This window comes from Pteronotus mesoamericanus, unplaced genomic scaffold (assembly GCF_021234165.1).
Source record: "Pteronotus mesoamericanus isolate MK-2021 breed Mesoamerican mustached bat unplaced genomic scaffold, CSHL_Meso_final contig_74, whole genome shotgun sequence".
Taxonomy (NCBI): domain Eukaryota; kingdom Metazoa; phylum Chordata; class Mammalia; order Chiroptera; family Mormoopidae; genus Pteronotus; species Pteronotus mesoamericanus.
In genome coordinates, this window is record NW_026555247.1 from 27,387,867 (window position 1) to 27,412,168 (window position 24,302).

At 49.6% G+C, this 24,302-nt stretch overlaps 1 protein-coding gene across 2 annotated transcripts in view; it reads right to left on the bottom strand.

Moving 5' to 3' along the window:
* MYO5B (myosin VB) overlaps positions 1 to 24,302 on the bottom strand; it is a 284,649-nt gene that overhangs the window by 111,294 nt on the left and 149,053 nt on the right. For both annotated transcript variants that reach the window (XM_054583631.1, XM_054583630.1), the window contains exons 5-7: positions 6,765 to 6,921; positions 3,678 to 3,821; positions 2,080 to 2,161 (exon numbers count right to left, since the gene is read on the bottom strand). In XM_054583631.1, coding sequence (XP_054439606.1) covers positions 2,080 to 2,161; positions 3,678 to 3,821; positions 6,765 to 6,921 — 383 coding nt within the window. The remainder of the gene's footprint in view (positions 1 to 2,079; positions 2,162 to 3,677; positions 3,822 to 6,764; positions 6,922 to 24,302) is intronic.

Here is a 24,302-nt window from a genome sequence, read left to right on the forward strand (position 1 = left end):
GAGGCTACGCTCCGACCTGTGCAAGAGAGACTGTTCGTAAACTGCATCAATGTACCAATGGAATAAAAAAGAAGAAAGTATTTATTCCTTATTACCTAGAGGCTGTATCCAAGGGAATATGAGCCCGGTACACCTCTCTGGACCATTTATTCACACTGTAACAAATTATTCATTGGATTGCTTTCTAAAAAGAAAAAATAAAAACCCATCGTGTGGCCATTGTAATGCAGCAGACCACCGCCAACAGGGTGGAGGCGAGCCAGTCCGCTTCTCAGACAAAAGCACAGAACTCCTGCTGGGCCAGGAGTCCTGCGAGACTTTTCTCTCTGCATTTGAACAGCACGTTTTAGGTGAAGACAAGGGGCTGAAGCAGTCTAACCAGTTGCTAGGAGCCGCTGACTGGTCCTTCCTTTGTTTGACATTTCCAGCTACTCACCCAGTGTTATAAGTGAAACTAAATGTCAGGCTTCAGGGCTCACAGCCTAACCCCCACCCCAAATGACCAACACAAAGCTTAGCAAAGGTCTTCACCCCAAGATGCTCTTGGAGGGCACAGGCAGGTAAAAGAGTGCAAGAAACTGATGGAATCGGGTAGTTTCCAACCGATGCAGCCAGGAGCCCAAGGAGCCTGCATCTTGCAGAGATACGGAATAAGGGAGAGTCACTGCCACCTCAATACTCTCCTGTGAATGCAAAAAAATTAGGGGGATTTCTTCCCTATTATTTTAAAGTCATGTTTGGGACAAAAGGGTCCAAATACAGCCCAATGGATCTTGCCAATATTTGTTCATTTTTCTATAACAACTGACCTTACAAAAATTTTCTTCTCCCGCAGATTAGCCCTGAAAAGCCCCACTGGGTCTGTGTCCCCTCTCTGGGAAGGAGAGAGGAAGGAGGCAGTGGCCGCTAATGGGACCCGTTTCCCCAGTCACTTGTAACCATAAGCCAACACGAGAGTCTCAAGGTGCCTGTCCGGGGCTGTGCGCCCCAAACAAGTGACTAGTAACAGTGACTCCTGCACCCAAGGGGTTTAAGACTATACTTGCAAACACAGAAACACCAGCACACAACCAGCATAATATATGTCCTCCAGGGCTTCTTCCTTGGCTCCCAAGTTAAATATTACTTCCCCCCGAAACCCTGCCAGCATCAGCTAATGCCTCGCTCTGCATCTGCACACTGCTCTGCATGGGAACTGACTGTAAGCTAAGTGAGGACAGGACCCACTGCTGGCTCAGCGCTGCACCCCAGGGCCTCACACCGCCCACCCGCGTATGGGGCTGATGGATGGAGAAACCAGGGCTACATTGTAATAGTGCAGGCACCAGATGCCAGTGAGGCCAAGAGTGAAGAGGGCGGACCCAGGTTTGAATCAGTGAGCAGGCCCCACTGAAAGATTGTTTATCTGACGGCATCAGCAAGGTGCCAGCCACGGGTTCCAGCCTGGCCCCCGCCCCCATCCAGTGCCCCAGGGCGGGTGTGCAGTGAAAGCCAGAGGACAGCTGCCCACTAGCGCTCAGCAGCGGCCCCTCCCTTACCTTCCCGCAGGCGAGGCCCAGCTTCCTTAATAAGCCTCCCCAGACACCCTCCCTCACCCGGGCTTTACCCTCTCCCTCCCTTCCCTTCCTTTGTCTCAGTCCCTAATTATGACTTAAAATGGAAGTGATGGCATTAATTAAACCTTCTAGATCTCCATGGTTGGGACACATCTCTTTTGATGACAAAAGTGGAAACATTTTTTAAAAATGGTGATTAGCAAAAAATTAAATTAAATTTTAAAAAAGTGGAAACATTCTTCAAAAGAATAATACTTGGAAATTTTTCTTTGCTTGCAAACGCTGTTCCGCCCCTTGCTTCTTACCCTCTCCATTTTCTGTGGCAGGCAGCCTGGGTACCATTAATGCTCTTTTACTGACAAGGTAACAAAGCTCAAAGGGGTCTAGGGGATGCGCCCCCAGCACAGGCAGAACCCACAACAGTGGGCTTTGAGCAGAGCCCCCTCCCCATCCCAGAGCCCCAGGTGTACCCGCCACCAGCTGCGGCCGCGGGCTACCCAGAGGACGGGCACCCATTGCTTACTTAGTGCGAGCTCTTTAAATTCCGGAAGACTGGCTGCAGCGCAGAGCTGGTAGAAGATGTGGTAGTTCCTCTCATCATCTGCCTGCAGGAGAACAGAGTTAAGCAGTTTAGCGTAGTCACCCCCAGGATTGTCCCCTTATCCATTCTAATCCCAGGGTGCTCCGGGTGACAGAGGTCAAGACTTTCCTGCCACACCTACGCCCCTTTCAATTCCCACCTGTGGATCTTCCATTCGCTATTAGGGGGCCTCCTTCCAACCTGAGGATTTTTACTTCTCCAATGAACACATGTATTTTCTTTTCCCTCTTCTGAAGGACATCATTGCTATTTCACAGGTGGCGGGTCCCTCCGTCAGCACACGCCACCAGGTAGCCGTGCAGTCAGTCGGCTCCTGTTGCACAGACCACAATTCCCCTGCCGTGGGCTCCTGTCTCCTCTGGGAGGCTTGGAACCAAGGAAACGCTACGCCCTGGCCCACCATTGGGCTGGGCAGTCAGGAAAGGTCCACGACTGAAATAGGACTTAGAGTGGACGCTGGGCCAGACCTGGCAGTGGTGGGGAGAGGGGCTTCAGGAGTCCTGCCCAAGGGAGCCAGCAAGAGGAAGGCTCCAGGGATGTTCAGAGCCATGTCTGGCACCCCTACCCACACCCAGTACAACAGGCTGTTTATTTGCTGCAGTGAAATAAAGGATGTGGTGTTGTCAAGTCAAACCTGGGAGGTGGAGGAAAAGCCTAGGCAATAACAGGAAAATAAAAACAATAAAGCTGGTTAAGAAATGCATTAAATCCATTGTTAAGAATCAGCATGGAGTCAGGGATCACTGAGGAGCAAACAGCTGAGGCTGTTTTTTGATGTTCCTTCCGAATGCGGCTGAAGCGTCAGGGCCTGGGCACCATCTGACCCGGAGAAGAGCGTGCAGCTGGCTTACAACAGGGCACATGCCACGCCTCAGTTCAGTGATGGGGCGTCAGAAGGGAGCTGGAGAAGGACGGTTCTCCTGTGGTGAGTCGCACTGACCACCACGGAAGGCCCAGGTGGAGGAGGAAGAGGCCACCGAGAGGCCAAAGCGCAGTCGGGAGAAAGCGAATGGAAGGTGAATGCAGAGAAGTGAAGAACTGAGGCTGGTGAGCAGGAAATCCATTAATTTGGAAAGGAAACCAAGTAGGCTTTTCCCCCTTCGGTACAATATGCCAAGTAAGAAGGTCGCTGGGGTACACTGAAACCCATAGACACCGTAAGCCACTGCCCTGCTCGTGACTCTGAAAACCACAAGGAGCGGGGCTGACTTGTTCCTCACTGTATCTTCGGTGTCTGGCACAGGACAGCACACAATATATGCTTGTTGACTGAATCTATAAGCAATAGTCACTGAAAAATAACAGTGCTGGTAAAAGATTTTTCAGGCATGATGCTTATAACATTTGAATGAACACTTATTAATGTAAGAAGAGAAAGAAGACCAAAAGGACAATATACCCAATCCCAGGCTCAAAAGATGAGTTGCTCTTTGGACACAGGGAGTGGAATCAGGGGGCAAGTATCAGCATCCACGGTGAAAAAAGTACAAGAATGCCCAAGCCCAAGTCACAGCACTCACCTGAAAGACCACTCTGGACTTCTCCAACAGGTAGGTCCTCATGTTGGCACCAATGATGTGGTACCTTTTGTCAAAGCCAATCTGAATATACTTTCCAAAACGGCTGCTGTTGTCATTGCGAGTGGTTTTAGCATTTCCAATGGCCTGTTCAGAACAAACAAACAAAAGATGTGCAAAATAAGGAGGGCTTTCTGATTTTCAGAACTGTAGGTTTGTGGCAGCATCTCCAAGCTCTCCCTCTTCCTTCCTTACCAAACCTCCGTGCCATCGGGATGACAATGGCCCACACTAAAACAAACAGAACTTTGCTTTCCTGCCTCTTTTATCCTGAAGGATGGCCAACGACAGCAATAAGCTGACTGGTGGTCTCTATAAAGGAGCCTAACTAGCTGAAGGTGTACCCCATTGTTCTTCCTCTCTCCTCTCTTTTTCCTGCCTGGAGTGTGTGCGTGATCGCTACAGCTATTGCAGCCATCTTGAGACCACGAGGGAAAGGTCTATAGACTCAGAGAGCCCACTGCTCTGACACCCTTCAGCCACGAAACCAATATAAGGACCCAAAAGCTCTGAACTTCCTGTGAGAAGAATGAAACCTCCTGGGCTTAATCCACTCAGTTCAGGTCTCATGACTAAGCAATCAAATGTCATTTCTAACTGAAAAATGGTACTTCTTAGAAAGAGATCAAAGATCAACACCCATCCCTCCACACTCACTATGGGGACAAATCAGGAGGCCAGTGCCCTCTTGGTAGCATTTCAGCACACTTCATGGTAACTTTTAAAATGAGTGGCTAAAATGGTTGGTCTCCTTGGGCAAATACTCACTTTCTATAAGACTTCACATTGTTAATGGATTGGTAACAAATTTATTAATTTTTCATCCCTTTCACATGGTTTACTTTTTAGGTGGCTGAAACACTGAAAAAACAGCCATTATAAAAAGTTTTCAGTTGTCTAGGAAATCGTAGCTGGTCTTAATTTCTATCCATTTCCCTAACTGAAACCCTAGCCTCCTTTCTTTCTCCCAGGATTGGCGGCGGGGGGGGGGGGGGCTCTGTGGCTCCGACAGTTGTATGCCAGCAGGCTCCAGTCACCCCAAGAAGCCATGGAACCCCTTTGGCCTGAAGTTGGGCTCTGTCCCTACTCGGACAGTCTCTTGATTACCAATGTCCTTTTAATCAGTGAGCAAGCCACTCACGAGATGCCGACAAGCTCTTACACGGAATGGGGCCGGAGCGCGCTGGCACTGACAATAAATCAGCCCAATCCATCCTCAAGTCACCTTTAATTCGACCGCCTGCCACTTAGCGCAGCCCACTGGGAAGCCCGCCTCCCAGATCGTCCTCCACCCCTGGTCTCCCCAGGAGGCACCTGCAGCGACGGGGCTGCGAAAACCATGAGATGATGGTGCGCCCCTAACGGACGGCTTCCTCCGGAGGCACCATCCTACCCCGGGACAGGCGCAGGGCGACCCGCCGTCAGCCGTCTCCTGACGTAGGCCGGCCTGTGCTGGCTAGGACCCCCCGAGGGGCCGCAGGCTGACGGGGCTTCCTGGGCCCAGGGGCCCAGCGGGACTCTGAACGTGTGGGAAGGCGGGTGCTGGAGGTGTGTCAGGCTCTCTTGCTCCACGCGGCACCACTGTCGCCCGCCCCGGGCTCCTCCTGGCCGCTGTTCTCCCTGCCCACCCTCATGCCCAGGACTTCTCTCTGATGTAACACTTCCCAACAGCTCAAGGGGCAGCCTCGAGGATGACAAAATTCTCCCTCTGACAGAATGAGCCCTCAGGACTTACTCACAAAGTTGCCAAAGTACCAACTGTACAGGGCAGACGTTTAATGTTCTGAGCCCAAACTACTATAGCATATATTTGCACATCATGCAAGATTAGGCTGTTTCAAGTATACACGCCTTCTTTATTTTTTGTTTTTTCATTTTTATTTTTTAGAGAAAGGGGAAGGGAGGGAGATACTCAACTGTGTGAGTATTAACCATTTTCCAGTTCATACGGAGAACAGATATTTAAACTGGCCGCGGTCACATTCTTAATGAACGCACTGTGTCTTATTGCTCAGTTGAGAATCTGAAAGACCAACCACCTTAGTGACTTGCGAACCAATTAACGGGGGCTCAGGGCACTGCAGAGAAACCTGCTGTTACCTTGGCTGATTTTAGCCTCAACAGATTTTCTCCTTACTAAGAGAAAGGGGCTGCCCGGGGCTGGCAGGGGTGGGCTCCCACCAGACTGCAACCCAGACATTAGTGAAGCACCCCAGATGCAAAGGCAGGAAATCAAACTGGCCCAGGACCTGTGTGGCCATGTGGTGCTACGCCACCAGGATGAAGCTTTTACAGAGCAAGGGAAGGAAAAGGAGAGTTCTGACCCTAAATCACGCTTAGTTACACATAGCAGGGCCCAAGCTGTAGGAACTCCCTGGCTCTGCATCTGTGCCCAGTGCACCAGCCTGCGAGCCCAGGGGCTGATGGGGAGGGCGTGACGGCTCCGACCGACGTGCCCTGGCCAGTTCATTCCCTCCCAGGGGGCTGCTTTCCGAGGATCCTCCACAGACTCTGTTATTACATCGCTTTTGGCTCTACCTTCCCCTCAAAGGATAAAATGTCCAAATATTGTTTAGAAAAACGGAATCTTCTACCTAGACTTTCCCACGCCCCTGAGAATTGTCTTCCTGGTCCGATGGGCCTTTAAGCACTAAATGGGTTTGGTGGAAAACAGACTTGCTGACATGCAACAGCAGCAGAGGCGGCGGCGGCTGACCGGGAACGACGGTCCCTGCAGCATTCAGAGTCAAGGGACGAGGACGACATCAAGAGGACACTCCACCCAATACCAGGTACCTGAAGGATGCTTCCAGGTTGGACTGTCCCTGAACCTGTGGCCCCGGGGGGAATCTTCGTAATTTTTGCCCCAACAGTGGACAATGGGCTCTCAGGGAAAGATGTGAACGCTGACCACATGAGGCACTTACAAGGGATCTCGGGAGCAGCCACACAAGGCTGGACACCCCGCAGTCCTGCCGCCCACAGCAGGGACTCCACCCAGGACAGCCAAGGGCACTCGGAAGGCCTTACCTCCATGATGGGACTGGACGCCAGAACCTTCTCTTCAATGTTGGTGTCACTGGCAGAGCCACCAACTGTGGCGAAATAGCGCATGGCGTACTTGGCTGACACGGTCTTGCCGGCTCCGGACTCCCCGCTGACGATGATGGACTGGTTCTTCTCGTCTCTGGAAGGGAAAGAGCTCTGGTCAGTCGCTGGCTGTGGGAAGGCTCTGGTGTGTGCCACACACTCTGGGGACAAGGGCTTGCGCCCGATCAGCAGTACCTCTCTTTCTTTTAGGGATAAATGCAAGGGACAGGGTCTAAGTATTCCCTACTCCCTCACATTCCTGCACAAGACCTGAAAAATGGGAGAAAGAAAGGAGTTCGGAAAAGGGCTTACAACTGGCGCGTACCTTTTATGACCCCAGGATGGGGATGCGGCCAGGTGGTCCCTCTGCCAAGTTCCCTCTGGACGCAGCACTCCTTAGACCATTACCATGTGTGTGGGTGTGTGTGTGTATATATTTAAATCTCTCCTGAAAATTTACAGATAGATATTCTCACTGTTGGTCCTATAACATGCCCACCTTGTACCACTATGTAAGCTATAGTTTTTTCAAGAACAGGGATTTTTTTTCTTCTCCTCTTGTAGTTGAGCCTAGCATTCCAGCAGACAATTTTGAACATTTCTGTGCATTTTTATGTATCACAAAGGGCAGCCATGAATCACCAGGCTGATCTTGCTTCCAGTTTCCCAGAAACTAGATTAAAAAAACAGCTATCAATTACAGTAAGAGAGATTTCAGTCAGACTAAATGGAAGAGAGAAAGAAGATACTCTACATCAGATAAAAACGTGCCTATAGTTATCCCTTTAAAACAGATAGTAAGGAGACAGCCGAGTAATGGAAAGAGCAGCGTATGACGTCTCCAAGGAACATGGCTGTCCCAGCAGGGAGCTGAGAACAAATGTATGGGCCGCGGATCTGGGCGATGAATTGCTTATAAGGGCTATATGCACCCATCTACCTCCAGTTCACAAATGCCCTGCCAGGAAGCAGGCACTTTGTTTTTAATCACCAGTGCCTGGCACAAAATATATACTCAATATATATAGTGAGACTAGAAGCAACTTGGGGATGAACCCACCCCCTCCTTTCCAGATGAGGAAACAGAAGTGTGAAGGCAGGTTAGACGCAGGTGGGCTGGAGCCAGCCCAACGCGCTGCAACACCAGCTCCGGCGGCTTCCGGGGCAGAGCGGGTTACAGGAGGAGGAGCAGGGGAGCCGCCACGGCTGCCTGCCTGGCCGTGCTCATTATACACAGGGCTGTCGTTTGTTGGCTCAGGGAAAGGAATGTTCGCCCTGCTTCTGATGCGGGCCAATAGCCAAGAAGCTGAAAACGTGGTATGATCTTGATGTTAAAACTAGAGATGAACGAGAAAGAAAAGAACTGGGCCGGGGCTGGGAGCACCAGGGAGACACAGGGGTGGCAGCTGGGCTGAAGAAGCCAAGCCTTCAACCACTGTTCAAGGTCAGCAAGGAGCTGCACGGTCGTCACTCACACAAACCATCAGCACTTGGGGAGTGGCCCGAGGAACACAGGTGACTGCTAGGCACTGCCGGCCAGAGGAAAATGGAAAAAAAAAAAAAAAAAAAAGAAAAAAGACCTTTGAAATTAGCTATACAACCGATTACTTGAAAACATATATAGAACCTGAGACCTCTTAATTGGAGAATGGACTAAGAAGCAGTTTTCTGAGACCTCTAGGATATCATTGTTGTTATTAGGGTGTCTGTTTCGTCTCTTCCTGTGTCTGTGAAATCTCTACATTGAAAGGTGGCCACTACAGAAGGCTTGCGGATGCTTATATTTCCGTGCTCATTTATTCTGTTATTTTAATTTTATATGACATCTGCTGGGCCCTGGGGACCATGACAGGTGTCACCTCTTCTCTCAATACCTTCATGCTCAATTCCTTAGAGAAACGCACAGAAGCACAAGCATCCCAGAGACCAGGAGTCTAACAAGCTGAGCTCCAGGCCTCTGAAGGAGACCCCACTTTGACTTCAAGACTCCCCGTATCTGCAATAAGGAGAGCTGGACCGCAGGAGGCACACCCAAAAGTTTGGAGTTTTCCCTCCAGTCTGTACGTTCAGCCTGAAATAAATGGATGCGCCCAGGGTGGGTCTGAGCCTGAGTCCTCAGCAGAGAACCACGTGGAGGGAGAGGTAGACACTGCACAGAAACTTAGGAGGAATCCTCGGGAGCAGCATGCGATGCCAGGAGGTGGGGGTGAGTGCGGCCAGCCTCCCAGGGGAAGGAGCACACACAGGAAACTGGACTTTGTGGCGACCCAGAGAAAGCAGCAGGCAGAAAGAGTTTGAGGAGCACACAGGCTGCTCTAAGGCAAAGTAGCCAGGAACTCAAAAAGGGGGCTGGTTTGTGGACAACAAAGTGTCAGGAACTCAAAAGGAGAAGGAATCACAGCAGGGAAACACCAGACAAAAGACTGGCAGAATGCAGAGGCCAATTCTGTTGTCCTCATAAAAACACATGAACACGGTATTACCAGGACTTACAAAGATCCCCAAATTTTACCGATCTCTACATTTGAGGTTTCGGGCCTGAGGGAGTCTGGGCAAAGGCCATCAGTGCTAATTCCTGCCCAATGCCATGAGCATGTGCGCTGATGCTACAGGTAGGCTGGAGTCAGGTAAATTCACCTCTTCTTAGGCCAACAAGCACCTTTCCACAGCTTCTCTAACTCAGACCAATTCAGAGCATTTCCAAAAATTGGTGATTTCTATACTTAGTTCCATCGTACTTCTACACCTATTGCTCACTCCCATTGCTAGTCCAGCCCAGGGCTGGGGGCACATTAGGGATGTAGACACTACTTCCCAACAGCCCATAAACTGGCCTTCAGAGGGGATGTGCCACCGCACTGTTACTTTGTTCTGCACATACTAGCTTTGCCTTCATCTCAATTAGAAGACTGAACCCCAAAATACGGGCATTAAAAACAAACTTGAACTGGAACCTCGGTTGCACTGCTGATTAGCTGCGCACAAAGTCATTACCTTTTTTGACCCTCAGGTTCCCTCAGCCCCGTCTCTTATGCCTTTGATCCCCACCTGCGCTCATGTTCTCATAAGTGCTCTCTTGCCTCAGGTACCCGGGTCCCTAACTCACCCTAACACTCCTGCCAGGGTCAATGTCTGAGTGGCAGCCCTAGTTATGTTTTCCCTACTCAAAACAAGCTAAGGACTCACTACTTATCAAAACAAGTGCCAGCGCCTTAGGTGGGCATTTGAAACCCTCCACGATGCCTACCCCTGACACTAAAGCCCTCAGCAGGTGGGGGCAAACCGGTGCCAGGAGGAGAGCATTGGGTTTCAGTCTAAGGACCTGGCCTCCACCCTGGTTCGGTCAGCGCAGGCTCTTTGTCAGCCTTGACCACATGGCAGAGCACCCCTCCCACCTCAGAGATTTCGCTGCCAGATTATATGAGATGATCTCTACACTTCTTATTAGACAATGACATTGCAGTTCAGCCAAACTGGACTGCTGGTCAGCCCGTGAAACTGCATGCCTTCCCACCACGACCGTGCATGCTCTGCCTGAAATCACTGCCAGCGCACGCCTTTCTGCTGGCAGCCTGCCTGCGCCCCAAGTCCGCTCTGACCCAGGCACCCAGCAGGCAATTATTTCACCATCTTCTCAAGTCCCAGACCATTTTCTTTGTACCGCTTTTCAGACATCATCACATTTCTTCTTATACTGATGTCAGTTTCACAAAGTTTGGTTATTTAGGGCTCGTTGTGGGGAAGACATTTATAAGGAAGGAATTCTACCCAGCGTTCTTCAAAACTGTAACCCAGCCCTAGCCAGGAAGCGCGCTCTCTCAAAAATTAATTTAAAAATCAAGAAAAAACATAACCCATGTGTGGCTCCATCCATTTAGCCCAATTATAGACATGACTTAGTTGGCAACTTTGGTTAATGTGCTTTTCAATAAGTCCTTTTCTTCTGGTCCCAGTGAAATTCCCTTTATTCAGCAAAAGCGCCCCATGGCCCGGGGATTCCGCGCCCTGCCATTGCTCCAGTCCAGGTCGTTGTCAGGAAGGTACGCTCTACCCCAAACAGGGACAGGCCGCGGAAGGCCTGTGCCGCAGCCAAGAGGCAAAATTGTGAGCTCAGGGACCCAGCCATCCACCATCCTCCAGCCTCCAGCCAGAACACAGCCAGCCAACACCTGCACACACAGGTACGCCGCAGTTCATACAGCGCCCCATCTCTGACACCTGCGAGGCAGGATCTAATGGCTCTAAACAACCTACTCCCACCAAAATTTCCCACCAAACCACAGACGCCTTTTAAGCTCCCTGAACAAGGGCAACCCATCCCCGGCCCCCCCACTGCTGGGTGGGGCCACCTGGGGAAGGGATTGGAGCAGGTGGCTGGCCAGGCACCTGAGGTCACACGACCCAGGGAGAGCCCAGCTCAGCAGCCAGGGAGACGCTGCTGGAGCTTTGTTTTGAGAAATTCCGCTTAAGTGTTATCTTGTCTGGGTTTCCCGCGGAAAGTAACTTGTCACCCCCGGCCTCCCAATCAGCAATACGCACCCAGAAGCCGCAGGGAGGCACCGCTCCGGCCATCTGGGGCTGAGAGAGGCCTGGGAGGAGCTTCAGGACAACCACCTTGGCTGTGACATCGCTGGCACCTTTGTCCTCCCACCTGGCACCAAGTCCTAACAGCCACGGTCTGTCCACACACTGGTCCCTGAACTACAAGCTCACGGAGGGCAGGCACTCACTTTAGTGTTGACTCCCCAGGGCTCCTGACACCAAAGCCTCTCCACCCCTTCCCATTCTCCCACCCACCTTCTCCATGTAAGTGGCCCCAGCCTCCACTCACCGACTCCAGCCAGAAACCTCGGAGGGTCTGCGGATTCCTGCCCTTCCCTCCCCCTCAGCACGTGCTGCTGAGGTCGTCTCCCACGGCAGCGTGCCCTCCCCCTGTGCCTCTCAGCCCCGCCATCATCGCCTCCGACACACGTTACAACAGCAGCTTCCTGCCCCTGCCCTCACTCTCCTGTAGCACATCCTCCTTACGCGCCCTTGGGTCCGCGAGTACCGGAGCACAGCTCTCCTCGGCCCCCACCGCCCTCTAACATCCAAGCTCAACTGTGTTCGAGGCCCTATGGGAGCCAGCACCTCTCTTTCCAGTTTCATCTCGCGTCTGTCTTCTTCGCTCACGACGTTTGAGCCACACAAGGCTTCGTTATTTTGACCTTCCCACCTTCAGGTGCCTGAAACCAGTCCAGCTAACACTGGTTTCTCTAATCTCACAACTCTAAATTCCTGGCACTCAGTCACCTTCCACCTTATGGCGGCCCAGGTATTACTGCTTTTCAATGTAATTCATCACCTACTTACCTCACGCTCACGTGGTGTACAGAGTTCTCAGCCACGCATCCCTTGCTTAGGAGTCATGAGACCGTTCGGCGCTAGTCTTCCTATTTTAGAAAAGCTGAAACTGAAGGCTGGAGAGGCCAAGGGCCATGCCCAGCGACACGCTCAGCGAGTGTGGCACCGAGCCCAAACCCGAGCGCGGGCTTCCACCGGCCTGCACCGCTTCCCTCTGGGCGGGGCCGGAAAGTCTCCGTTGTCATTACGGCCTCTCTAGTACAATAAAGCCCCCTCACTGAATTCCCCAACCAACCTCGCCTCGGCATAAGAGAGGGAGATGAGTCGGGTGTCCTCGGCGCTGGCTGGCCACGCGTCGCCTCCAGGCTGAAACAGCACTTCAGAGGCCCTTACCTGACACCCACCTCCGGGCATTCGCCGTGTAACTCACTAACGCTGCGCTGGTCTCCTTCCCGGTGTGCCTTACGCCTTGTCTCCCCCACCAGGACCCAAGTCCCGTGACAGTCGATCTCAGGGGCAGGGGCTTGGGTGGGCAGGCCAGCACCTGAGGGTGTCAAGAGGACAGCCCCAGCGAGGGCTACCACATGCAGTGGCCCGTACAGGCTGAGCCCAGGACCCGGTGCCCCCTCGAGGTGTGCAATTCACTGTCCACAAAATCACCCTTGGTGGTCTCCGCCCTGTGCCAGCCTCCCACACCCACCCACGAGAAGGGGACTGAGCGCAGAGGTCCCACGTCTCAGGCGGGCACAACTCCGTTCCCCTCAACCGGGCACGCCTGAGAGAGGGCAGCGCGGGGAACAACACATGCGAAAGCCCCCGACACACAGCACAGTCTCCAAACGAGAGGGAGGGGAGGTCTGTCTAAGACACCACAGGAAGGACGTCCCAACTCGGAACACACCATTAAGTCCCTCCATTGCTTCCTAAAGTGACAAATCATCTGAAAAGTTGGGTGTGTCAGTAGAATACATTCTGTTCACTAATGGGATCATCAATCTACTCTTTCTTGCCTGTCTGTGTCTGTCTAGTCTGTAATTATATTTTCAACACCATCATCACAACACAGATCATCTACTACGGTTTTTTAAAAAAGAAAACTACGCTAGGGAATGAGGTACAAAGGATTTTTAATTAAGAATTTGTTCAACCGAAACATTTCTGGCAGTACCACGGACAGAGTTAATAACTGGGAGATAGGCCGGGCAAATATAATTAAAACGGAGTTTTGATGCGACGCTAAAAAGAAAAAAGAAAATACTCTGTGGTATGATCATCTTGAAAACCTCAAATAAGAAAAAAAGAAAGCAACAGGGTGCTGAGGGCTGCAAAGACAGAACTACATTAATGCCAAATGACATCAAAACTTGATGAGAGTTGGGGAAGTTAGGTGAAGTCAGGGGGTGGGCAGAGAAGAGTGGGGGCACCAAAGTTGGGTGCTGTGGGAAGAGGAAGGCCAGGGGTCAGAGGCAGGTGACGGTGGAGGGTGAGTTATGGAGCAGGGACCCAAAAAATCACAGCGCGGCACCCTGGGGCTGGACACGGAGCCCAGCCACCGTGAGTCTAAAGTTCGTGGTTTCCTCCCAGGGTGGGGGCGGGGTTGCTAAGAACATTCCTGCTGTGAGAAGGGCCTGGGCTACAAAGCTCCAAGCAGGAGAGTCTACGAACCCTGCCATCCAGAAAGCCAGGCCTCGGGGGCGGGGCGGGGGGGGGAAGAGGAAGGGAAACAGCCTGGGCACCTGGAAGGAGGGCGCCGGCGTGGGGGCCCTGTGGGCCTCGGTTCTGGGCCAGGGGGCAGGGGGCAGGCAAACCTGAGCACCTCTGCCGTCAGACTTGGATGTCCCGCACTGCCTGCCACCCCCCACTCCTGCCTCGGTCGGGAAGGGCTGTGTGCTCAGGCGCAGCCCAGATCTCAAGCCATCGGGAGGCCGTCCTAGCCATTGGGTGCAACTTAATTGATACTTGGCGGTCAGAGTCCTAAGGGTCTACTCAGAAAAAAGAAAATGAAGCAGCCCAGGAGCTAAGTGCTTAGGACATTTAATATCCAAGTGTCCTTTTCCCACTTCAGTTTCACGGCGGTCCTTGGAGTGCTAAGTTCTATTTATAAACCGCCGAGGTATATCGTGTGATACAGGTAGCCACAAAGTGGATTCAGCTCTCCCACTTAACCCGCGTTCCCAGGACAGGCTTCTCCTCTCAGACCTAATAGCGTCCCAGGAGAACCTCAGGGGACTGCAGCAAGCCCACCCTCACGGGCCGCGAAGTGCGGGTAAAGCGAGGCTGAAGACTGGTGAGGGGCTCTTCACCAGGACCGGGAATACACCAGCTGCTTCGCTCTGAAAACACGGGGCCAAACAGTGCTCCCTGAGGCCCCTGGTCCATTGGAATCCTGCGATTCCGGATCCAGGTTATCGCTGAGCTGTGTGGTAGCATCCACCTCCACTGCACTTCCCTGCTCGTATCAAAAATACATTCTGGAACCCAGAGACCTGTAAGTTTAGGCGAGGGGAAGCAAAAAATGGTTTCTGCAATTTTATGCTCTATAAGGGATGACCCCACAAAAACTGAAATTTATTTATACAATATTGTGTATTTATTCTTACCCATTTAAACCTCAGTCACCTTCAAAGCACTCTCCATCTGATGCAATACACCTTTGGAGATATTTTTTTTCCACTGCTCAAAACAGTTTTGGAACCAATTTTGATGACTTTTAATGCTTCTGCCATTTTTTTGTTTCATCTCTTCCACATCAGCAAAATGTTTCCCTTTGAGGACTTTTTTCATCCAGGGAAACAAAAAAAAGTCACTCCGGGTGAGATCGAGTGACTAGGAAAAGGGGGGTATGGGGGTCAAAAACTGCGGAACACTCAGCATGGTGTGGTCAGGGGCACTTGTAAATCATGAAATGGGCAAACACACTGAAAGTCTTCAAAAAAGAAATTCACTGAAGTCGAACTCAGCCTCTCACAACAACGCCAGCTGGTACACTGATACAGATGGGTTCCTAGAACACTCACCTAGTATGGGAAGCCTGGACTACAAGAAACCCACCCTCCAGAAGATGTCAGTGTTTTAGGGGTCTCCCTCATATAAATATGTTTTGATGTTAACAGCTGGGAGTAAACTATAACATACACCCATAATATTGGACACCCCTCTCCCAAATAAACATTGCTTTCAAACTCTGTTTCATTTGGTCCTGGAAACTATTTTTCAGTGAAGGAACACATGTGAGTAAAATCAGGAAAAGTGATTTTTCGGTGGTCAGTAGTCCAGCTGGTGTGTGAAGCCAGGTGAAGTTTCCAGTTGTCGAGCCGTGGTCTCTGGCAACACTGACTGCAAAGAACCGTCATTGGTTCACTAAGCCTGAATGTGCATTAGAAACGCGTGTGGAGCTTATGAAGCTTCTCCTGCAGGACTGCACACCAGCCCAGTCCGATCAGGGCCCAGATGCTTTTTAAAACTGCTACTCCAGGCTCAACGACTTAATTAAAAAGGTCACTATATAAACATGTTCCAATACTTAGAGCAATTCAGATACCTTGTAACTTATGCATGGTCCACATTAACCTAACACAATGTAACAGTGAACTTAAAAGGAAGATTAGCTTTAAGAGGCTAAACAGAATCTTGAATTTGTCCATTTATGAACTGTTCCTCCCGACTGCAGCAAATAACAGCCTTTACACTTAATTCCAAGCTCCTGCTAATGGCTTATGATAAATCACCTAGAAATCAAAGCAGAGTTTTCTCATGAACCAGATTTACCTTGTTGACACACGCTCAGCTGCAATAACAGAGCAGACGGGTCAGCGTTGGATGCTGGCAGCACACCGATGCACATGTTCTCATGCCCAGAGTTGGGGAAAATAAACCCTCGCCTATTATTTCCTACTTCAAAGGTTCTTCATTTGGGACCAAAAATTGCCCACATGTCTGTGGACGGACTTCAGAGGGGTCCGTAAACTCAGATGAAATAAACTGTGCACCTGTAGTTTTAACTACGGCAGTGGCCCCGCTATCTGTAGCTTTGCTTTCCACCGTCTGAAAATATTAAATGAAAAGTTCTAGCAATAAAAAAATTCGTAAGTTTTAAATTGCACGTCACTCGGAGGAGTGCGGTGCCATCTCACGTGACCCCGCGCCGCCCACCCAGGATGGGAATCATCCTCTGTCCAGGAATACATGCTACTGCCCGCCTGCCACTTAGCAGGCGTCTGTGTTAACAGATCCACGGCCGCGGTATGACTGGCTCTGTCAGCGGCTGGCGCTCACGTAGCCCTTATTTTACTTAATGTCACATCCACCTCACGTCATCTCCTCACACAGACATTGATCGTCTCACATCAGAAGGGTGAGCACAGCACCCTAAGGTACCGTATTTTGCTGTGTATAATGCACACCTTTTTGCCCAAATTTTTGAGGGAAAAATAAGGATGCATATTATACATGGGTAGTACTAATTCTGTATCTATATAAATGTTTTTAATTCTTTTATTTATGCTTTTGCGTTAAAAGTGTAATAACCCTAAAAAGTAATAATGATATCCGTATGCAAAATAATACCCTAGAATACGATAACTGGTTTTGTTTCTAAATATAATAAAAAATTGAATAAAAAATTGAATTAAAAAATTAAAACAAAAGGTTATTTTCCTGAAAGTTTGGGCCAAAAGCATGGGCGTGCATGATACATGGGAGCGCATTATACACAGCAAAATACGGTATTGTGGGAGCGAGCACATTCACATAACTTATTAGAGCATATTGTTATAAATGTCCTACTTTATTACTAGTTACTGTTGTTAATCTCTTACTGTGCCTAATTTATAAATTAAATTTTAGAGGTCTGTATATCTAGGAAAAAGCATAGTACATGTATGGTTCAGCACTACCCTCAGTGTCAGGCATCCTCTGGGGGTCTCGGAACATATCCCCCATGGAGAAGGGGGGACCGCTGTACTAACGTCTAACAACTTTCACATTCCTTCAGTTAAAAGTATCGCAAAAAAACCCAGCAGAATTAGTAGAGCTGTTACACTGACACCATGTATTGCAGTCGCTGCAAATATCAATGTTTACACTAGTCACTACTTCAAACCTGCCACCGATACGTTAATAAGTAATCTCTTCTATTTAATCCTTATATCATAAATTCTCAAAATATTTTGATAACTTTCAATATAATCAGTTTCTTTCGTAATTTTATTTTATTTGATACCTTTACATGTGTTAAATGCAACAGAAAAGGTTAAGAACACCTGATCCTCTTTTCAAAGATTTTTTTTCTTCGCCCAATTGCAAAATTATGCCTCTTAACACAGCATTAATAACAATTTTTATGGAAGCCAGGCTTACATTTCCTCTGTCCTGTGTTTTCCAAGGGCCAATCAGAAGATACCATTAACGATGTTGGTGGAGGCCGGGGGCAGACTGCAGAGGGGCCTACGGTACAGGGCAGGGTTCTCTCCTCTGGAAAATGTATCTCCAACCATAAAGATGGCATATAAACTTTCAGGCCTTGAGATTGAGGCCTATCAGAAATCTAAGTGATACTCTCATATGATTTGCATCCTATTGCTCATAGCAGTCCAATACTGTCCCTTGGGAAAGCAAAGACTTTGATTTCCTAGAGGAGTTCCCAGGTGATGTTGATGCTGTGGGTTCGGGCACTCTAAGAATCACCATCCCTTTGCCGGTTGGAGGTTTAATGATTCCCTTCCATGGCTGTGACCTCAGATACTACCTGGGCCTGGGGCAGAATCTGCCTCCGTCATTTTGGGGTGCCTAATCTGGAAGGTAAGGGGTTGGCTCAAGAAACAGTGTTCGCAGACCATCCCCTCTCCTCTCGTGGCCACAAGGCTCCCGCATGCCTTTCAGAGAGACTCTCAGCTTTCTCCGTACCCTGCTGGCCCTAAAAGCAAGCAGCCCCAACCTCCTGGTCGACAAACTGTCCCTTCCTTCAGGTCTGAGGCATTGAGGACGGATGCTCAGCTCTGGCTGAGGTGTATCTGGAAAGGCCTGGGGCAGACCATGGACAGACCACCAGGGTCTGGTCCCAGAGGGCACTCAACAAACAATTCGCGATGAATGAATAAACACTGTAGGTGAAAAAGAGAACTCCGAAGATAGTGTGGCTACGTAACATTTATGCCTAAATTATTATGTAGCATAATGATTATGAATATCATTAAACATGGTTGCCTAATTCTGCTGTAAGCTTTATTCTATTACAAAAATAAATGTTGAACCTTCATAGCATTTTGTCTACACAGCTTAAAAAAAAAAAAAACAAAAAACGAGACTACTATTTCCACACACAACTTCACAGACCTAAACTCAAGGAAGCTAACTGCCTTAGAAATCTCACTTATGACCAATATTCTAGCCAGTAAACTCAAGTCCCAGAGACAGGTAAGGCCGGGGAATGAGGCAGGTATGAATCTGACTACCGTGTGCAGGAGGAGCCCACGCAACAGTAAGAAGAGGTATAAAGCTCTCAAGAAAAAAACGTGATAAGGGGACCAGGGAAGCTGTCAAAGAAAGTATTTGCAACTTGTTTTCTCAATCCTCACATAAGAAGAGCAAAGCTGGCTGCCTCAGAGGCTTCCCCTGATGACAGAGCGGGAACTCACGTTCCACGAGAGGCTGAATGGGGGATTTGATGTGGGATATAGGGGGTGTGCCTTTCCTGAGGGCAAACGTCAGCAGCGGAGCCTGCGCACAACCGGGAAGCTACCAGGAGAGGTTCTGGCGTCAATATCCACATTGTGCTAACAGATCTGGAGGGTGAGAGCTTTTCCATTTTTCTCTCTTCAGTAGGGACTCTGGGTGGGGGAGGCGAGTCTGTTTAGGACCCTTAAAGAATACAAAACTGGGGTAAACAACAGCATTTGCTTTTCTATGCAGTTTTCTTTGACATCATGCAGCACGGAGTGTGGTCTCGTAGGACAAAGTGACCAAGATCTTAAGCAAGGAACACGTCAGTTACTTGTTTCCATATGAACTCTGGGTGTCAAAAGAGGTGAGTCTTCTTGAGTTTCCTGTCCATCTCGCCTCACCATCCTCTTTCAACATCCCCGCTACACACACATACACGCGCGCATGCGCACACACAACACACGCACACACACACGTCCAGCTTCGGGTCACTTGGCCAGCATCACTTAGAGAGAGGGTCCAGAAGAAGCTGAGAGGATGTCATAGGGCGGGCCTTGCTTGACCAGACCACAGGCCTGCCCCGCAGCCTCAGTCCAGGTGGCACAGCGATCTGCCGCTCAGCCCCGTGCAAGGTGGAATATCAAGCCTCGCCAGGGCATGCTGAGGAGCAGGAGATTAGAAAACCAGGGATCTCAATGTGAAGCTGCAAAGATCTATGACATGTGGGCGGGGGCGAGAGACATCAGCCTGACCCTGAGAGCTTCTCCGCCCACACCCCAGTAGAGCGGGCCCCGGTGCCAAGTCACAAAGAAGCTGCTGTCGGCAACAAAAACTTAGTAGTTCCAGGCAAATGGAACTGTTCATGCTCTCCCACATTCAGACACGCTTTCTTCCTGCACCTTCCTTCCGGTGCTTTTCCTCATGGGGACTTCTCTCTCCATCTCTTTTCCCCAGTTCCATGCCCTGAAAATTCAGCTGGAAGTAGGCGCTGCTCCTTTCTTCCCCATGGAGGAAGCTGCGTCCAGGTAGCTGAATGACTTTGGGGAGCCACGCTGGAAACGGCAGAGCCCCCCTGGACACCCAGTCCAGCCTCCTTCCCTTCTTCTACCAGGCGAGGGCCTGTCAAACACCTCATGCTCCCAACCACAGGGGAGGCTGCTGTGGAGAACAGTCGTTTCAGACTGAAGGGGTTCAAGCAAAGACGTAACTGACCCTCATAGCTTAGTGGGTAATTCACGCAACTGTTGGACTCAGAACAAATACAGTTGTTTTATCAACAGTCCTCTTATGCATGGTCTCCTCGGTACACTGCCCCTCATCTGCAGATCCTGAGATACAAATAAGTTATACCCACTGGGTCTCTAAACACATCTGAGTCCTCACAAGAAAGACTTGTTTTAATGGGCTGGAAAAGACCTAATAATAGAAAGCAAATCGATCATTCGTTAGGCTGTCAGGAAAGCTTGCCAACTCTCTGTAGCATCTTACACTGAGGAATGCCATTCCCTTCTCTCAGCCCACACGGGCTCCTTGGTAGTCACCGTGGGAAATGCATCACACGGGAAGCCCCACCCACAGGGCTACCTGCGTTGGCCCCGCTCCTTGCAACACTGCTCCTGCAGGCCGCTGAGGTCAGCGAGGGCATCCTCCCTACCTGCACCCATGCCCTGAAATTTTAGGATGGCCAATGAAACCATTTCGACAGAGGAAAAGACTACGCTTGCATGAAGCCCTCGACTCCTGCGAGAGCAGCCGTAGGCCAAAAACATCGACACACACAGCACCCTTCGATTGCTGGGGCTCAGCCAGACAGCGACCAAGCTCTCGGTTCTAACAGGCCGCTCCTATCGATCCCTCACCTCCCTGCTCTCTCCCAAGGGCCTTTTTATACGGTGCACACATAAGTCACCAAGAGCTGGCAATAAAATAGGACACCCAGGTAACACTGGGTAATCAAAATTCATAATAATCAATATCAATTCTATCCCACCGCGTGTTCACATCTAACAGTTTGGTTTACGCTTCTGCTGACAATGTGAGTCAGATCAGATGACAATTATTCGCCCAGTTCACAGGCGCAATACCCAGTGCAAAGCGTTAGGGGTTACCCGAAGCCAGCGTTTCCTTGCTCCTGCCCGCTCCAGCGCCAACCCCAGCAGAGGGCGTGGCACTGAGTACTTTCCACAGGTGACAGCCTCAGGTGCCCCTGGGCCTGGGTGGTGGATCAAGATGGGCGGGACCCAACCAGTGGAGTCACACCCTACTCCAAAACCCCCAGCATCGAGAAGGGGCTCAGATGACACAGGGTGCGGGCGCAGGGCGGGGGACCCAGCTACCTACAGTCACAACTGCTCTTCACTGCGCACCTACATGGGGTAACAACCGATCTTCCAAAGCACGTGAGCATTGCCCCCTCGAGGGGCTGACACTGAAGAAAGGGACACCTAGAGCAAAGAGCAGTGCGTGTGCTGAGGTGTGCACAAGAGACCAGGAACAGACTGCAGAGGAGAGGGAGATCTGGGATGGCTGAGACCCTGGAGAAAGGCCCCCAGCGGGTCTTGTTAGGTGTCAACCTTGCCAGCTCTACAGTTGATCTGGACCAAGAGCTAAGAGTTTCCAGGGACAGAGAGAAGGTCAGAGGCAGGAACTGGCTCTGTGGTGGGGTTAGAGGACAAGGGGCAGCGAGCGGAACCAAAGAACTAGAGAAGTTCTTCCTTGTCTTCCCTTGAAGGGCAATTGTGGAGGTACAAGCATATTTATGTAAGTAGCTTGCCCACTGGGGTAAAAGAACCCTTCGGTCATAATAAGCTCCTTTTTGCCAAGTATTCAACGATGGCTCCCTGTGAGCAGAGGGATGGTTTTAGTCAGATAATTGGCCACTTCTTTAGAAAGGTGTTGGATCTGAATAGTATCTGCACAGTTTGCTGGGGGCTGGGTAAAGTAATTAAAGAAACCCTCAAGTATTCCCAGTACCAGAATTTGTTGCTGTTTAATTTTTAACTATTCTGCATTTTCCTTTTATAATCTTAAATGCTGAAATCTGGACTATTTTTAGTACCAGTTGGGAGGAGTCCCTCATCCCAAGAGGGGTGTGCAAAATTCCAAACGGTTAAGTCTTTTTCTAGTGTTATTTTAGTGTCATTTATCAAAATCCACAGGAATTTTAAACTTTAAGAACTATTTGCCTGGAGCAGCAGACGTGCGCAGGGCGAGGGTTTACCCATTTTGTTCTTTGAGGCTGCACCCAGTCACAGCGGGCCACCCTGTCCACTAGAGCCCTGGACAGAGCTCACACACACCCCCTTTCTGGGCTGCTGCCGGGAGCCAGCGCCTGCTCTGGGGGCACCGCCCACACTGAACGCCACCGAAGGAAAAGGCTCCTGCTATGAAAGCAGCCTGTTTCCCTGCCGGGTGCTCTCTGGAACGTGCTCCATTTTAGGTTTGTCAAGTGCTGATCGGGAACAGAGTAGGATTCTTGCTCGTACCACCACCATCACCCCGGTCCTGGGAAGACAGGGAAGCCACCCTCCTCAGCCTGCCCGGCAACCGCATCTGAGCGGCGGGCTTTGCTGAGCTGCGTTCTGGCTTCCTGACTCGTGGACAACAGACACTGGGACAGAGACGATGATGACCGCAGTGTCAGGCAGTGGGCCAGGCCTTCAGAACCTAGGGGGGCAAGATCAGAGGGGCTGTGCCGCCTTGAACTTGAGATGGGCCCCCATACCCAGCCTCTCAAATGGTTCTTTAATCCTGCTCCCTTTTTCCTTCATTTCCCTGCTATGCCAGACTCTCAACCCCACCAGGATACATATTAGCCCCGGATCTAGCCCTCAATGAACCCAAGGCCAAAATGTTTTCTTTTTAAGTCCTCATTTTATATTTAATGAAGCTTGAATTTAGAAGACTGGCTTATGATTTAAAGAGACTTTCTCCTTTAAATAATAAGGTAGACTTATATGCCTAAGGGTTAGTGCACATGGTACTGAATTCTTCTCCAGGTCACGTGTAACCTACTGAAACACAAATGAGCCGTTTTTGGACAGACTGCTTTACAACATATTACCCACACCTGCCTCCCTGCCCTCATCCTACCTGTCTCAACATTATTTTATCAAGTCTAAGCTCAAATAATTCTAAGAAATGCAGTTCCTATCCACCTTTTCTGAAATATCTAAATCTGCTGCTCTCTATGTCTTTCATTATTTTCTTAGGGATAAAGCTTCCTTGAGATGTAATTCACGTGCCATACAATCCACCCATTCAAAGTGTACAATTCAATGGTCTTTACTGTGTTTACAGAGTGTGTAACGGTTGCCAAAATCAGTTTCAGGACCCTGGGCATTGTGGCTTGGTTGGGTGTCATCCCACAAAGCGAACGGTTGCTGGTTCGGTTCCCAGTGAGGGCACACACCTGATTTGCAGGTCTGTCCCCGATCGGGGTGCAAATGAGAGAAAATCAATGGATGTTTCTCTCCCCCCCTTTTCTTCCTCCCTTCCTCTCTAAAATTAAATAAAATCTTTTTAAAAATCATTTTTAGAATATTTTATCATCCCAAAAAGAAACCTCATGCCCCTTGTCAGCCACTTCTCATTGCCCGTCAGCCCCCCAACCCTAGGCTTTCACTCATCTGCTCTGTGTCTCTAGGTTTCCCTGTTCTAGACTTTTGTGTAATGAATGAATATGCTATATATGAGTATAATGATACTTGACTGGCTTCCTTCACTTAGCATCATGTTTTTAAAGTTTATCCACATTGTAGCATGTGTCAGTACTTCATTCTTTTTATGGCCAAATGATACATACAATATTCCATTGTGTGGATATACCACATTTTGTTTATCCATTCTTTTTTTAATAGGATTATAAAGATTTTTTTAAAAGATTTATTTTTAGAGAGGAAGGGAGGGAGAAAGAGGGAAACATCAATGTGTGGTTGCTTCTCACACGCCCCCTGCTGGAGACATGGCCCACAACCCACACATATGTCCTGACTGGGAACCGAACCAGCAACCCTTTGGTTCACAGGCTGGCACTTAATCCACTGAGCCACACCAGCCAGGACTGTTTATCCATTCTTTAGCTGATGAACATTTGCAATGTTTTCCACTTTTTAGCCATTATGAATAATACTGCTATAAATATTCATATACAGGGTTTGGTGTGGATGTTTTCATTTTTCTTAGGTTATAACAGTAGCTTTGTGAATTTTCTTGAGAATCCCTTTTACTTTGCGCCTATCAAATTCTAACCTGTGTCAAAGAAGAAGACATAGCATATTATTCAGGAACAATTCCAACCACTTTATTCCCCAATAAGCTATGTATGGTGATTTTTTTCCCCAGGAGCCAAGATGCAATAGAAATCCCTTAAGTCAGGCGTTTTGTCTGACAAATTGAACAGCACTCATTTTACTTCAGAAGTTTATCAAATAAAACATGTCAAAAGCTGTGCTACCTCTGGCTACTAGATGGATA